The following is a 17,116-nucleotide window of genomic DNA, read 5'->3' as shown; positions in this document are numbered from 1 at the left end:
GGTAAATACATACAGTGGTATTTCTGCCAAATCCTGCTCTTAAACTTTGCTTTTTGTTTTGTTTTGTTTTGTCTTCAGTGACAGCTAGAATATCAGCCTTGGAGGTACATACTCCTAAAGAAATCTTTGTGGTGAATGGGACACAAGGGAAGCTCACGTGCACGTTTGACTCTCCTAATACAACTGGGTGGTTGACCACCGTCTCCTGGAGCTTCCAGCCAGAAGGCACCGACAGCGCCGTGTCGGTAAGGACCACGCCCCTCACCTATTCAGCGTCCCTCCTCTTCCGCCCGTGTTTATTGTTTCTCCTAACTGCTCTGTTGCTCTCCTGTGAACAGTGATCCACTCAGCACCCATCTCTGAAATGAGATACGTCAAGGCTCGCTCTTCTCTGGCTTCAGAATGTTCCAGAATTAAGAGTTGCTCTGCATCTCTTAATGCAGCTTATTTCCTTGTCTTTTTAATTATCTCCCTTTCCATGTGGTCATCGTTGTCCCGTGTGTTGTGTCCCCCTCACCCCACTTCTGTCCATCAGATCCCATTTGGAATTGTCCACTTCCTCAGAACACTCTCTGTTGGAACAAGTTTTATCCTGCACCTTTTCAGCTTACATTTGCCCCATTTTTAATTTCTATTTATGTTATGACATCTGTCTATAGCTGTCTGTCTTTGCTCTTCCTAGGGCGTAATGAGAATACACCTGGCATGTATTCTGACAGACACAGCAGAAGGGAAGTGCTGAGTTTGCACAGAACATGTATTAGTGTTATTTTCTCCTTGTTGCTGTGATAAAATAATGACCAAGGCAACTTGAAGGAGAAAGTTTTTTATTTTGGCTCATAATTCAATAACATTATGGAGGGAAGACATCATGACAGCTGAGCTAGATGTAGCTGGTCACATCATGGTGACAGGAGGGAAGCAGAGGGTGACAAATGCACACTCAGATCACTTTCTCCTTTTTATATTGCCAATCCCAGCCTAGGGAATGATACCAACCACAGTGGGCAAGTCTTCCCATATCAGTTAACTAAGTCAAGGTGATAATCTCCCATAGGCATGCTCAGAAACCCATCTTCCAGGTCTTTTTAGATTTCATGAATAATTGAGATTAATCATCACAGAAAATCAGTTACCAGCTAGAAGCTAGTTATGTAGTGGGTTCTTGTTAGACATGGACCAACTGTTCTCATTCACTAATCCCAGCACTTGGGAGGCAAAAGCAGGGGGATCTCTGAGTTTGAGTCCAGCCTGGTCTACAAAGTGGGTTCTAGAATGGCCGGGGCTCCCCCGCCCCTCAAAAAAATCCCAGAATGGTGATTCTTCTTTAGCTGATGAATAGGTGATTTGAATGGGTTCCCCAAATGCTGTTCCCTAAGCCTGTTTGGAGATCTTTAGGTGAGATTAGGTGAAGTGGTGAAAGTAGGGTTCCCATGATGCACTAGTGACTAGAAGCAGAGATACTTGCCCTAGAATTTTCCCATATGATGGATACCCTCTGCCATGTTCTGATGCAGCAAGATGCTCCACGGTGCTGACACTGGCTCTCCTGCTGTGCGAAGTCAGGTTCCACACTCGAGCAACACTGAACTGAGTTTTCTTCTCCTCACTTTCCTGTCTCTGTTCTTTGAGGGTAGCTGTGCTCTTTGAAGTGGCTCTGCGAGATTCAGTTGTAATTGTTCTGCCTTCTCCAGTGTTATCTTTAGAGATAAGAACCTTTGTTGCCGCTCCTCCTGAGTCTGGTCCCTGGCTTGGCACAGAGTACCAGTTCTTTCTACGGTGCGATGTGTGTGGCTGGTTCAGAGTGCAAGTTAGGGAATATTTGGAGATGATAATGGAATGGAAAACTAGATTATTTAAAAAAAAAAACTCCTTTATTAGCTTGAAAATTTATTTTTTATTTCCTTGTTGGAGATGGGGGAAGAAGGGAGGGAGGAAGGAAGACAGACAGCAGCTGACTTTGAGCAGGCAAAATGTAACCAACCAGGATCGATGTTAAATAACAGAAATCACATGGGCTTCGAAATCAAAGCTGGGCTTAAATTCCATCTCCAGGGCCTGTGACCTTAAGCAGGTCACTGAGGTTTTCTGAGCTTCCAGTTCCTCATCTGTGACATTCAGGGCATGCACAGGGAGGTCAAGCTTAGTGAAATCAGATAGGACTTGAAGAGAAAACAGAGAACGTGGGTTGTTTGTGCAGTAGTTGACTGTTAGGATACACATTGCATAGGAAGGGCAGGAGCAGGGTGGATGACTACAAGGTTTATGGTGAACAACAGATTTCTAAGCCCATTGCTGTGCTGTAATAAAATGGCAAGGATTGGGTAATTTATAAGGAACATAGATTTATGTCTTACAGATCCGGAGTCTGAAAAGCTGAAGACCAAGGAACCCAGCATTTGGCAAGAACTTTCTTGTTGTGTCATCCTGTAGTGGAAGCCAGAAAGACAAGAGAGTAAAGGCCCTTTGCCAAACCCTTGTGTGATTTGCTTGTCTTCCTGTGGGAATCTTTTGAAAGAGAAGCTGACAGCGCAGCCCCACTGTCACCGGACGACGGGGATTTGTGCCTCTGAGAGTAGCTCATGAGTTCTTGTTTTCTTATTGCAGTTTTTCCACTACTCACAAGGACAAGTGTACATCGGGGATTATCCACCGTTTAAAGACCGAGTCACCTGGGCTGGGGACCTTGACAAGAAAGATGCATCGATCAATATAGAAAACATTCAGGCTGTTCACAATGGCACCTATATCTGCGATGTCAAAAACCCTCCTGACATTGTTGTGCGGCCTGGGCAGATTAGGCTCCATGTGGTGGAAATAGGTAACTGATAGATGGATGGACCGATGGATGGTCTGCTTTGTTGTGGTCCACAGTGGCTGATGTGATAGATGGACAGATGTCTGCTTTGTTGGGGTTCACAATGGCTGATGGATGGATGGACAGATGTCTGCTTTGTTGGGGTTCACAGTGGCTGATGGATGGACAGATGGTCTTTTTTGCTGTAGTTAGCTGGAGAATTATGTTTCAAGGTGCATTTGGAAGGAAGATTTTTTTAATTTATTTTCATGGGTGTTGTAGATCAAACCCCAGCCTTACAAATGCTGGCCAGTTACTTTACTAATGAGCCCTATCCCCAAGTCCTGCAGGAAAGGTTTTTGCCTTTCAGCTATGCTTCCCAGCTCTGCGGACACTCAAGGCTCAGCCTGGCAGAGCTGATGGCTGAGAACCGCTCAGTCAGTTCAGAGCCAGCTCCCTTTCCCTTGCCTCTATCTGGAGCCTGGGGCTGACTTCAGACATAATAATGTCTTGGTCTTCACACCAAGAAAGACCAAATTTACTCTGGCTAGATGGGGTGGGCCATGGGGAAAGGAGAGTAGTGAGGCTATCTTGATACTGTCTGAGGTGATATTTAATATCTTTCATCACAACACAGTATTTTCTTCCCTTGTCTGAGGGTATGCAGGGAGTGCAGGTTTCAGTGCCTCCCCTTGTGGCAGTTTTCAGCTGAAGAGTCAATTGTGAGCATTCGCATCTCCAGATTTTCTTTGACTGCAGAATGTGAAGCTGGGTTGTGGGTAGAGAAATGCCTGGCTCTCTAGGTCATTTTCAACCTAGATGCCAGGGGCATTGCCAGCTGTGGGCCATCATTAGATGCTGCTCTAACAGAGGCAGCTAAAGAAGATAACTGCCGCGGGGAGACTTTTGCTCTAAATTAATGAGATCCCGTTTCTTCTCTCTGTTCCTGACCCTTGCCCTGTTCCCTCCTCTAGACAACCTGCTGGTGTTCCTGGTTTGGGTGGTGGTGGGCACTGTCACTGCTGTGGTCCTTGGGCTCACTCTACTCATCAGCTTGGTCCTGGTCGTCCTCTACAGACGGAAGCATTCGAAGCGGGATTATACCGGGTAAGAACTGCTTCCTTGTAGGAAAGGGCTGGGGAGAAGAAACCGGGATAGAAACTTACTCTTTATGGGGAAAGCGCTGCAAGGAATTAACCTGCGGTTGGCTCCTCGGTCGGGCTCCAGCAGTCCTCCGTGCTGTGCTATGAGGAAGCAGACGTGAGCGGCTTGCTGTTGGTGAGCATAGGATGCCAGTGTCTGTTCTGTAGTTTCCTTCCAAGGTTTGGGGAAATGAATGGCTCAGCAGTCAGATGCTGAGTTCCCGTGCCGTCCACTCGTCAGTTAGAATTCTTAAGCCAGACATCACTTACTCAATTTAAGTAATGCTTCAGACGGTTTAAGGGTTTGATTTTGCCAGGCATGGTGGCACATGCATGTAATTCTAGTGCTTGGGAAGTAGTCCAAGGTCATACTGGGCTTCACTGTAGGTGTGAGGCCAGCCTCCCAAGACCTTGTTTCACAATAACAACAGGGTCTGGCACGATAGTTCGGCGGGTTGCCCCCAATGACTGGAGTTTAATACTGAAGCCCATATGGTAGGAAGGAACTAACCCCTGACAAGTTTTCCTTTGAGCCTCTATTTGCATACCATGGTACACATGTGTGTGTATCCCCCTCAAATTAAAATGAGAAAAGGTTAAAGATAGTTTAATTGCAGTATGTTGCTATTAATTCATAAGGGCCTTCCTTTTGCTTGCTTATATAAAACACGACTGGAGACGCTCTGGTAGTGAATGGCTCTCCTAGCCCTGTGTCCTGCGCAACTTCTCTCTGCTGTAGTTCCCACCCCACTACAGCATGAGCAGCTTTATCACTTTGCTTTTTGCTGGTTGCATGCGCTGGGAGATTAAGAGCTAACGTCACAGCACAAGAGGAAGAAAGAAGACATGGCTTTGTTATGGTGTCTCGCCAGGGATGTCTGAGTGTAGGGGTTGTGTCTAACTTCAAGACCTTCTCTTTTCTCACTCCAGCTGGAAAGCTGACCCAATATAAGATGTAGCACCCATGGGTAAGACTGGGGGTGAGGCTGGTTTCAAGTTGGTATAGCATGCACAGTGTCACACAGGCACAAGCTAACTTGAGTCATCCTAGAGGGACTGTGGTTAGAGAGGATCGCATGCCCGGATGACGGGGCCTCTCTGGGAGTTTTGCTGATCTAGAGTCCTTGGAAGTGCTGTGTTTAAACAAGTCTTCGTGCTCTGATTCGGGTACTGCCTGCTTGGAATGCTTCTGTTCTGCTGAGTATTGCTCCTTTGCATGAGTGTTTGGTGATTAAATCCAGCAGAATGGATGGTTCTCAGCATGAGGCTAGGCTAAGGTAGTAATGCTTCAGACGGTAATGTTTGCTTGGGGTTAATAAAGTGGGCAGGAAAGATTTTCCTCAGGTCCTTCCTACAGGGCACCATGGTTGCTGCTGTTCTTACCCCCCTCCCCCCATTTCTTGCTTTTCTTCCTTGGTATGCTGGGGCCAGGTCCTGGTTAGCTTTCCTTCTTAAGATGACATAGAAGATACATTGTTACTTAGAAGATACAGAAGGCACTGTAAAGGGCTGAGTCTCCTCTTCTACTCCCACTAGACACATGGTAACCGATCCCACTGCCTGCTACTTGTTAATAGTGTGTGTACATGTTCAGCCCATTCCCTTTGTTGGCACTAACCAGCTAGCTCTGTGCTAACCCAACAGCTATTATGGCTTGTTCAAGAATATGTCCTTTGACTATACTGAAAACATAAAACATAACATCCGGATGAAGTTAGGTTCATCTGAGTGTGTGTGTGTGTGTGTGTGTGTGTGTGTGTGTGTGTGTGTGTGTGTTTGTATATGTGTGAGATTCTTGTACATGAATTTTATTGTCAATGATCAAGACCTTCTTTGTATAGAATAATCGAACAGTTTGGCTTAGGGCATAGCTTCCCATCCAGAGAAGGCCATTCACAAAGTGCCTAGGATGCTTTAGTCTTAGTCATGACACTGAATGTAGTCCCCTCCAGACTCTTTATTTCTTAAGCACTAATGACAGCCCTAATGACCTGCTTCTTGGTGTTCAGTTTTCCTGATTTATTCATGAGGTGGCACTTGTTAGAGATGTTCCTATGTCTCTCACAGAGTTCAGTCCATGGAACATTCCAGAGTTTGTGGGTCATGACTTCCTGGCTGATGTGTTTTGAGGCTTTTGTGTTTATTGGTTTTGTTCAGTTGTAATGTTGACAGGGAAACAAACTATGGGGACGGAAGACTGGAGGGAGCAAGGGGGTGCTCTTCTGGCTCTGGATGTGGACCTATAATTTTGAAATTCATCCAGAAGACACTTTCCCGTGTGGAGGACTAAAGATTTTGGCCATTAAGCAAGTGGAAGTTATCACTTTGAACATTTATCCTGAAGTGGGGTGGATGGCAGGAGAGAGGATAGTGTCACAGACACAGACAGAAAGAATCACATTGTCTCCCCACACAGACGGAATCACAGAGTCGCCCCTCCCCCTCAGCAACATGCTGATTGGTTGAGAAGGATGCAGGGGTTTCAGGAGTGGGAAGCATTTGTCAACTGTTGGTTGTCTGTAGACCCACGGTTCTGTTTCCGGTCGTTTTGCTTTTGTGCATCTGTTGCCATCACATCATTATATTTTTGTTTCCATTTATTGTAATTTTTTGTTTTTACATTTGTTCTTCAAATCGTCACTTCATCAGCTGCAGTACCTCAGAGCGTTTGTCACCAGTTAAGCAGGCTCCACGGAAGTGTCCCTCCGACACAGAGGGTCTAGTAAAGAGTCCGCCTTCCGCCGGATCTCACCAGGTAACAGCTGATGGCACTCTGCTCTAAGGTTTGGTACACTATAACTTATTGGGTATGAAGGCAAATTCTGCACCGTGATAGAACCACGCAGACAGAGAAAGGGAGGAAGATGGAGGAATTAAAGGGGTGGTCAAGACGACAAAAAAAGTGTGTAACAAAGAACTGATCTCAGTAAAGTTTTCCACCAAACCACCATTTAGTAAAATGTGGCTCCTTTGACCCAAGTAGCAAGTGACTTTGTCAGCTGTAAAGCATTCTTCAGTTGCCCACGGAAATAAAGTTTAGGAAACCGTAATCTAAAGAAACTCTGTAAGAACTGATGGGGGCGGGGGGCGGGCTGGAGAGATGGCTCAGCGGTTAAGAGCACCCGACTGCTCTTCCAGAGGTCATGAGTTCAATTCCCAGCAACCACATGGTGGCTCACAACCATCTGTAAAGAGTTCCGATGCCCTCTTCTGGTGTATCTGAAGACAGCTACAGTGTACTTATATATAAAAAATGAGTAAATCTTAAAAAAAAAAAAAAAAAGAACTGATCGGGGAAGGGCTGGGGCAATAGTTAATTGATTCATTTGGTAAAGTTCTTACAAAAAGACCTGGGCTCAGTTCTCAGAACCCACATAAAGGGAGACTTGCGCTTAAAATCACAGTGCTGGAGAGGTAGGGGTGATGGACTCCTTAAGCTCACTGGGCAGATTACCCACCATCCTGGAAGTTAGGAGGGAAAGTTGGTGTTCTTAGTATTAATAAAACAAGAAAATTATTTCATGGTGGTCAGGATTTATGATGCAGAGTACCAGAAAATTTACTTTAAAGGAAAAATTGATATTTGTGGTATTCATAATAAAACAAAAAAATTGACTTTCTTTAGAAAAAATAGAGGGGCTAGAGAGATAGATGGTCCACCATTGGGAGCACTTGACTGCTCTTGCAGAGGACCCTGGTTCAATTCCCAGAACCCACATGGTAGCTCACAATCATCTGTATAATTCAGGCAATCCAATATCCTTAATTGAAAGGAAATGCTTCTCTGAATAATTTATAGGCAAGATGAATAAGGAAGTGTTTGGGTTCTGCTTCTTTTAGGTACTATTGCGAATACTTGGAATTTAGCGCAGGATCCAGCATCTTACTTCATATTGTGCCTTTACCGAGCTGTTTGAACCATAACTGTGGCTTCCTCAAAGCTTCATGGCTTAGTGCCCATGGGATCTGCAAGGAGTAGAAACCATTCTGAGGAATTGGGCCAATACTGTTTTGCCCTAAAGAAGTGATAGCTAAAGGGACTGGATGGTTTTCACAAACAGTAAAAAGAATTTATATATTTTTTTTTCCATAAATAACACAATGGCCTTAGTTCATGGGTCTTACATGTGAGGAGACCTAGGTCAGTAAGGAAACTGATACCAGGAAGGAAGGGTCAGGATTGGGATTCAGACCTAGACTCACAGACAGCAGGTGTGGTACAGCAGCCGCAGGCTCAGAACCTGTTCCTCTTCCCTTCCTCCCACTCCGTCCCCCCATTTCCACAGTATACCACAGCTAACTGACTGGGCCCTGACTAGGAATAGGGTTGTGGTGATGTCAGGGGAGTTATAAATAGGTCTAATGGCAAACAAAGCCTTGGGGAAGTTTTGTTCTGCCCTTGGAGTGAGGTGGGCATTGCTCTTCTGCTGAAAACAAACTCCTAGTGTGGATGGATTTCAAGACACTGTAGAACAGGGCATATGGCAATCTGATCTCTCAAAGGGAAGAAACAGTACAGGCCTGTCGAGCCACAGACTGTACGGCAGGGAAGGAAACGGTAGGATGGGAAATCAGACATCCCAGCGCATGGCCATGTGGATGACGTATTTGAGAGACCTGAAGGGGCATCTCTGAGAGTTTGAGGCTGAGTATAGATCTTGTGTACATGGCAGAAAACGTTTGAGACCCGGGAAAGAACCACCTGAAAAGAACACATGGAGCTTGGAGCTCCCCTGGAGCTGGGAAGTTGTGTGCTGGCTCTGGTGCTCGGGGTAGTCTCACCTTTATGGGTGTGATACCTCAGTAAAGGGTGCTCTGTACCTGCTGTGTCAGGGCTTGTGAAGAAGCCTCTAGAGAATTAAACTAATCCAGAAGTAATTTAGCTGTGTGCCACAACAGTGCCACAACCCAGCAGTGTGCCAGCAACCCAGTGCCCAATCGTGTAAAATTCTTAATGTCTGGTATTAAAAATGACTAGGTATATGGCCAAGTGTGGTGACACACACTTGTAACACCAGTACTTGAGAGGCTGAGTTTGTCCTCTGCTGAAAACAAACTTGGTATTGCCTAAAGACCAAACTGGGCTACATGGAGACCCTTCCTCAAAGAGGGCTAAGGGAAATGAGGTGTGTAAGAAGCCAGCAATCAGTCGGTAGAAACCAACCCAGGCTGAGGCTGAAGAGGTGACCCAGGCAGCTAAGGTGCCTGCTGCATATGCAAGGTTCCCAGCAGCCACGCAGTGCCTCATAGCCATCCATAACTCCAGTTCTAGGGGATCTGACATGACACGCCCCGGCCTCCTTGGGCGCCAGGCATGCACACGGTACACATACATGCAAGCAAACATTCATGCATTAAAAAAAAATCAATAAACCTTTTAAAATTTGAGCCCAGAAATGACACCTATAATCCTAGCATTTGGGAGGCTGAGTCAGGAGGATCAAGAATTCAAGGCCAATCTGAGGTACTCTAAGATTGGATCTCAAAAAGAAGCACATTTATTCTTAGAAGGTTATTTTCTAAGTCTGTGCCTTTTAAAAGTTATAATTAATGAAGTTTCTGCCTTGCCTGTCTGTTGAGTTTGTCCATCCACTGACAGTTGGCACAATACTATGAAGTGAATCACATGATTTTCAGATTTACTGGATAGGCTTTTGTTTTTTATTTTAATGATTGTTTCTATGGCCGTGTTAACTTACCTCAGAGGCTGCTGCTCTGCTAGGGCTTAAAATTTCCCAAACTCCTTAGCCCACAGTCATTAATCCTGCTGGCTGCTGCTGCTCCCTCAGCCCCACCTTCCGAAGCTGAGGTAGAGCCTCCCCCACAGGCAAGCTGCTCCCGAGAGTCCCAAGAGCACCTCTGTACCAGAGGCACAAGTTCAAGTGCCCTGTCTCTGCCTCTTCTGCACTTTCTTTCTTCAGGTTTGTTAGGAATTGGTTCTCAGCCTTCCAAGTGCTAGGACTCTGGAGACTGTCACTCTGACTGACCGAAAGCTTCCTTTTTTTTTTTTTTTTTTTTTTTTGGTAGCTCTTTTCTCTCAGTCTCACGCTCTGATTTTGTTTAGACATCACATAAAAATGGCTAACAGGAAGAAACCCCTAGGTCCCCTTGTGTGCCAGTATCTGTTATGAGTGAGACAGTGCCAGAAAATCCCACAGACTCTTGTCCCTAGTCCCTGAAGGCCAAGAGTGAGTTACCTCTCCTTGTCACCTGCAAGGGTCAGTCATTGTGACTGGCAGAGATAAGTTCATGATTCACCCTGGGACCCAAATGGTGAAGTCCTTTGCCTCAAGAAAAACAAAACCAAGCAAACAATCAACAAAGACAAAGCAAATACTGAGGGTGAATAGCGGAAGCACAGGAGGTCCCCACCAGCAGCAGGAGACAGGACGGGTTGGGTGGGGGTGGTCTGTAGTCCTAGATCTGTGTGGTTCTAACACACAAGCAACTTCTTTCCTGCTTGACCAATTCTTCTCAGTTCTCTTGATACCTCTCAAAGAGTCATAACACATAGTTTGACTTTTGTATTTGGCCTCTAAAACCCCAGGAAGTAAATCCTGTAATGGGGCTTAGCCAGCAGTTTGTGGACACATGCTGAAGACAGGTGCTCCCTCTCAGGGCGCACTGGGGGTTAAAAGTGAGTCTTTTCAGCCTGGGAAGCAGAGGCAGGTGGGTCTCTGAATTTAAGACCAGCCTGAGCTACAGAGGGATCCTGTGTCAAAAACAAAGCAAAAAATTTCGAGAAACACAAAGCCTGAGGCGGTCTATTCTTTTAATTGAACTCAATCAACTGGAGTTGCGTCAGCTCCGAATCTACCCTTCAGATTGACTTTCCTACTAGAACATCTGCTGAAGGTGGAAGGAAGAAGGGATCAAGGTACACACCACAGCACCCAACTTCTGGAAACACTTTTAAGGCCTTTGGTAGTAAATCGGTGGTGGTATGCAAGCAAAAGGTTCGCTTCATTGTTGTAACAGTTTTGGGGGAAAATGTCGGAGGTTGAATGTTGAACCATCTATGGCTGCTCTGGGCCCAGTTGCTGCTCTTCTCTCTCTGTGGTCCTACCCTCACTCACCTGCTCTCTTAGAAGTTGGGCTCCCTCCTGAGGCATCGCCTTGTAACTAGCTCCAGAGCCAGGCTCCAGATGAAGCCAAGATCTCAATCTCGCCCCCACAGCTTTATTTTATACGTCTTTCATGTGGCGTGGCCCCTACATAATCTCGAAAGTTCTAGGTGATTAAGTAATGAAGATCCTGACTTTAGACCTATTGTATTCTAAGGGGAAGAATGATCAGACTGATCGGGTAAGCACCTGAAGAAAGCCAGTGCAGCCCCAGGAAGGATTTCTGTCTCATGACCTTTGCAGACAGCCTTCCCATGAAACGCAATCTTGTGTCACGTGATTGCTGCGATGATTCTGTGTGTTTTCTCTGTCTCCTATTCATGCTGGGTCAGTTACCTGCTGCTGTGTGTGTAACCCCACCGCTCCACAACCAAGGGCTGAAATCAGCCGATTATGCACATTGGTCGGGGGACGCTCTGGTTTAGATTTACTGGATGAGTTACCTCAGAGTGTTTGTAAGTTTGTGTGACATGATTCTGGCGGTAACAGCTGGTGTGTGTCTGTCATGCACACTGCCCAGCACTGCCCAGGTCATTCACAGGTACTGTTTCAGTGTCATAACAAGACCAAAGGTCTCATCGTGAGAGCAGATTCAGTCTGCCCAGTGCCACGTGGCCATCGGCCAGGCCGAATAGAGAGCGCCTCATGAATTCAAAGTGGCTTTACCAGAGTCCAGATGGGCTTAGTGACTGACTGATTTTATGGCCTATGATTTATTGTCACACAGCCCTGGCCATGGGCCTGTGTTCCCCATGGAAGTCAGGATGTTGAACATTGCAGGAAGGATCTCGCCTTACACACTGGAGGGCACAGGTTGGCCTCCTGGCTACCGAGGGCTTTGGCTACCCCGCTGGACCTCTCAAAGTCCCCTGGATTGGGAGAAGACCTGACTTTGGGTTGAACTACATTTTTCTTAAGTTAGAGCGGTTTTGTTGTTTTTACTTACAGTTTTACAGATTTAAAGGAATTGAGAAAGTCATAAATGTAAACTGCCTTTCTGGCAGTTGACCCATCAGCCTTTGCCAGACTTGGTCCCCTAAGAGTCAGGTATTTGCTCTGCTTCCAGCAGCCCAGCCTCTCTTGCTTTCCTGGACTGGACTCTGACACCCATCGTTGACTTCATTGGCTTCCTCGATGCTGAGGGAGAAGTGGGAAACTTCTACTTTAATCTAGCTACCATTTTTCTTTATGTTTCTTAAACTGTGAATTTATTTAAAAAGAAAGAAAGAAAGAAAGAAAGAAAGAAAGAAAGAAAGAAAGAAAGAAAGAAAGAAAGAAAGAAAGAAAGAAAGAAAGAAATGACTTAGAAGGACAGGTACCTGATTCTGGAAGTCAGCAGGCTGGTGGTAGTGAAGCTCAGTGATGGGGTATTCCTAACCTGGGTAGGATTAAGGATCAGTCTGATCCCTAACCAGAGAAGGCTGCAGGGATCACAAAGCCCCAAAACTTTAAGCAATCATGACAGGGTCAGACTGAAAGGATTGTGTTGTATTTATATTGAATATTTAAACTGCTTGAGGATCTATTAGTATAAATTGACCAGCACAAATTAATCAAATGGGTGGCATCTATATGTAATTCTCTATAGGGTGATTCTGAAACTCAGTGGCCCTTGGATTGGGCAAGGTCCAACCTAGTCCTCATGCCCAGTTCTAATTGCAAATGCTGACGAATGCTCTGATAACCTAGTAAGGGGCATTGCCAGGAAGGAATGTCATATATTTTTATGAAAATGTCTAAGATACACAAAACCAAGAGGAGTAACATAACTAATTTTCATGTACCAGCTTTGGTGGCTTCAGTGGGTACTCACTCTGGTTTTAAGACCAATTCTAAACATGTCATACGGAACCTTAACTCTTCAAAGGAGCAGAATCCTTGCCTTGGGAGCCTAAAGTATGGCTGTAATGCTTGCTTCCGTTCCTGTGGCTTAGCGGATTGTAGGTCTTTCCAAACCTCTAATTGGTGTCTCTTTTCCAGGGCCCAGTCATATACGCACAGTTAGACCACTCTGGCGGACATCACAGTGGCAAGATTAATAAGTCAGAGTCTGTTGTGTATGCGGACATCCGGAAAGACTAAGAGAACACCCCAAATATTTCTTAAGCAAGAAACAAATCCAAGCGGACTCTTGTGAGGAAAGTGTCCATAACCATGTGTGGCCTTGAAGCAAGGACAAGCACGTGTGTACTCAGAGAGAGAAGAAAATGTGTATAAAGGAAATGTGTATTCTATTTAATCTTCCGATGTGAGAGGCCAATGTTGCATGATGAGATGGTATGAGTCTATGTATGTGTAAGTTGTCTTGCTGTTTCTCTATATTCTTTCAGAGTCATTTCCAGCTGGAAAGTTTCAGAAACATCCTGTCACCCTGGGATATGGTTTGCCTTATTGAAGACTCTGCAGAACCCTTAGGCTTCCCAACAGACGTGGCCTTTTCATCAAGGGCTCAACCAGTCTAAGCATTTCTTGTAGTTAGAGAGTGAGATGTTGAGTGGAAGTGTGTCTCTCAAAATATCAGGACCGTTTTGTTCTGTGCCCGTGCTAGCTGATCGATGCCATCCATTAACCATGCCACCAGAGGATGGTTTGAGAGGTTTTTGTTGATGCTTTTCTAAAATTTGAGGGACTTTTGAGCTTGAGAGCATCGCCATCCTGCTATTAGCTAAGAGCTCACCAGTGAGTCGGCTGACTGAGGCTGTGGTTAAAAGGGTACAAGTTACAGCACCCCAGCATGACATTAACGTGTGAAGGGTACAAGTTACAGCACCCCAGCATGACATTAACATGTGAAAGATGTCAGAGGAAGTCAGCATCTTGCTTCTCCTCTCCTTAGGGATTCAGTGAATGAACGTACATTCTAGATACCCCAGGTGCTTGATGGTCTCCTTGTAGTGCCGAGACAGAGACAGTGCATACGGTGCTAGGAGTGGGCTCTGTTCAAATGACACCTCCTCTTAGGGGCTTTCTGCATCTGGCTCCGTGACCTCCCTGCCCAGTTAGAACCAAACCCTCTGTTGGCCCAAGCCAACCTTCTTCCCTAGGCAGAAACAGTTAGCTGCTGGCATCCTGGACTGAGTCTGCAGCCTGGTTCTAGCTGCTTACAGGACAGCGTGCAAACCTCAGGGTCTAACTCCACACCCCACCTCCTTGGAGCATCCGGTCTCTTTCCGGAAACTCTGTCTTCGGGCCTAGCTACAGATAACAGTGAGGTCACATCCACACGGCAGACCTGTGCTTCCTGTGTCTTCTGACCAGAAGAGTGCATGCGATTTGAGAAGAGACACTTAAAAGTGATGGCTTTTTAAAATCCCTGTCTGTATTTTCTCACGGAAATGTATCCAGCTAGGAGAGATATCAAGTTCATTGTTACTTTTTGATATTTTCATTTGTACTTCTGTGACTATTTTAATACATCTTTTTTGATTTCTGAATGGTGTTGTCTGCTTATTTTTAATCAAACAGAAAGAGAGATAGAAGCCCTTTCATGTGAACCACGGCAGCTACACAAGACTCTATCTTTGAAACATACTACCTGTGTGCCTACTTCAGAGCCTAAAACAGGACTACTGCAGATTTTTGAGTGAGATCTGCTCTGTAGCTTAAGTCTGAGTTCAGATATCCCCTTAAAGAGACCCTCCTGCAACATAAAAGCCACCTCAGGACAGTGAGATGGCTCGGTGGGCCTGACAACCTACTTTAGGTTCCCAAATCCACATCTCACACACACACACACACACACACACACACACACACACACACACACACACATCCTTAAAATGATTTGAAATAAAACAGCAACTCCCTAGCCTGTCAGCTCTGATCTTGTGCTGCTCTCCCCAGCAAGACTTGGTTGTTTTGTTCATGGCTTCGCCCCGTGTAGAAAAGCACCCGGCACATTCCGGCTGCTTGCTCTATGCTTGCTGGGCAGGTGGGTCTGTCTACTAAGCAAGTGACACTGAGGACTGTCCTGGGCCAGTCACTGCACTAAGCACGAGGAAACAGTGAAGAGGATCACACTCTGGAGATGGCTGCAGAGGCCTGGCAGGGAGACCCAATTACTCCTAAGACTTGGCACATGCCCAGTGCTTGCCTTTCTTACTCTCTTGTAGCACACTGAGCTATTACCAGCTCTGCTAGCCTCACACCTCTTTTTAGAAAGATGTTCAGGCTTAGATTATATATTTTGCCCAACCACTGTCACTTAGCAATTAGTTACAGAGAGGGAGTTGAGACCATTTAGTCTAAAGGAAAAAAAGACCTCACTTCTAATTCATTCAGATGAGCGTTCCACATGCTAGCAGCAGTTTTCTCTCCAGGAGCTGTGGGTGGGGCATGGGAGGATGGAGGGATGGGAGGGTGAGTGATAGAGACATGGCTGTCCAGGGTCTTAGTTTCAGTTTGAAAAACGGTGTGATGAAGGTAGAAAAAAAAACCAAAGACTACATGGTGACTTAGCCTGTCAAGAGCTGTGCCACAAATGCTACCAGTGACCAAACAACAAGAGTTGGTGCTTTCTAGTGATGTGTGTGTGTGTGTGTGTGTGTGTGTGTGTTGCTGATACGAAGGGAGCCCCTGGCTTTCATAACTTAAGGCTCTCCAGATGGGAGATATGGGACCCTTAGGGTTTTTTTTTTTTTTTTTTTTTTTTTTTTTTTTTTATCATCTATGCTTCTCTCAAGGGAAAACTGGGTGTTGTTGGCCTTCCTTCTGCTTTGAGGGCTCTGGCTTCTCAGGAAACATGCCAACCCCTTGTGCAGCTTCTCACAGAGGCCAGGGCCTAGTGAGCTGAGCTGGTCTAAGAGGAAACCTCTGGGGTTCATTCTGAAGGCAGTTGCGTGACCTTGGTGCCAGCTGGATTTCAGACTCCATCCTGCCCTGCTCAGGGAAGGTGAGTCTTTGTGGAGGTGGAGTCTGGTACTGGGACAGTGGTAGAAAAGGTGGCAGGGACTTAGCTGAGGTCCTCCTGCCCTTGCTTCCCATAGAATCAAAACTATGCTATTTTGGAAAAAAAAAAAAAACTTCAACATTTATAAAAGAGTAAAATTAGCCTCCATAACTCTCTGGGGTGGTAGAGCACACACACCATCCCAACACTTGGGAGGTTGAGGCAGGAGAATGAGGAACTGGACTATGTGAAACACTGTCTCAAAAAATATAAAGAAAACCCTAAATAAACAAGCTCAGAATTCTTAAGGGTAACAGGCACACACGGGGTGCACATGCATACGTGTATGCATATATGCAGACCTCAGGCTAAAGACGACGTTAAATTTAAACATTAAAATAGGGACATTGGGGGAAAGGGAACCCGTGAGAGTACATGAACAGAACCCATGTGCCAACCTTAAAAGATTAATTAAAAGTCTGGATACACCCATATACAACAACTACTCTAACCCTAACCCTAAAAAGCCCTGTATAACCCTAACCCTAACCTTAACCCAAGCCTAACCCTTGTCATGTTGAATTAAAACGTTTCTGTATGTGAGAGCACATGTACCGTGCAAGTGTAGATGTTGAAGGACTGGCTACCTGGTGAAGTTGGTTCCCTCCTCTGACCATAGGGTGCCTGCAGAACAAACATGTCTGGTTCATCAAGGCTTCTTCCTCCCAAGTCCTCTCACTGGACCAACATAAACACTTTGAAAAATGCATTCCGAAAGCCAAAGCCTTGGTTTTATCTATTGCCCAGTGTGTAGTCAAATTTCCTCTGTTGTGAAAATGGCATTTTTACAAGTGGTTTCTTCAAATCAGGAAACAAACACGGTCCTAGTAAAGATTTTCAGAGTAGGGGATGAGGAAAAAAACCAAAAATGGCATCACGATGCTTTTGCATTTGCCTCTGTTGCCCTTCTCGCTGTACCAGAGAAGTGCGAGTGGTGGAAAATAAGGAAGCAGGTTGTCAGTCACCCACACCTACAGACAGGGCTGCTCTGCTACAGATGATGCACCGTGAAAGTTTAAGCCGTTTCTAAACTCACAGACATTTTAGGCTGTCCCAGTTGTTGGTCTTACTAGTAATTCTGTAATTATTTGTCCTTATGAACTAC

General features: G+C 45.5%; 1 protein-coding gene across 2 annotated transcripts in view; it reads left to right on the top strand.

Moving 5' to 3' along the window:
* The window catches only part of Mpzl1 (myelin protein zero-like 1), a 36,759-nt gene extending 22,262 nt beyond the window's left edge, over nucleotides 1-14,497 (top strand). The window contains 5 exon segments of one of the 2 annotated variants that reach the window (NM_001007728.2): nucleotides 79-245; nucleotides 2,608-2,821; nucleotides 3,772-3,904; nucleotides 6,589-6,694; nucleotides 13,044-14,497. In NM_001007728.2, the coding sequence (NP_001007729.1) occupies nucleotides 79-245; nucleotides 2,608-2,821; nucleotides 3,772-3,904; nucleotides 6,589-6,694; nucleotides 13,044-13,145 (722 nt within the window). In that variant the 3' untranslated portion in view covers nucleotides 13,146-14,497. 2 annotated transcript variants of the gene reach the window in all.
* The last annotated feature ends 2,619 nt before the right edge of the window (nucleotides 14,498-17,116 follow it).

The sequence above is a fragment of the Rattus norvegicus genome, chromosome 13 (assembly GCF_021556685.1).
Source record: "Rattus norvegicus strain SHRSP/BbbUtx chromosome 13, alternate assembly SHRSP_T2T, whole genome shotgun sequence".
Taxonomy (NCBI): Eukaryota; Metazoa; Chordata; class Mammalia; order Rodentia; family Muridae; genus Rattus; species Rattus norvegicus.
Note: the sequence above shows the minus strand (reverse complement) of the source record. Positions and strands in the feature narration are given on the sequence as shown.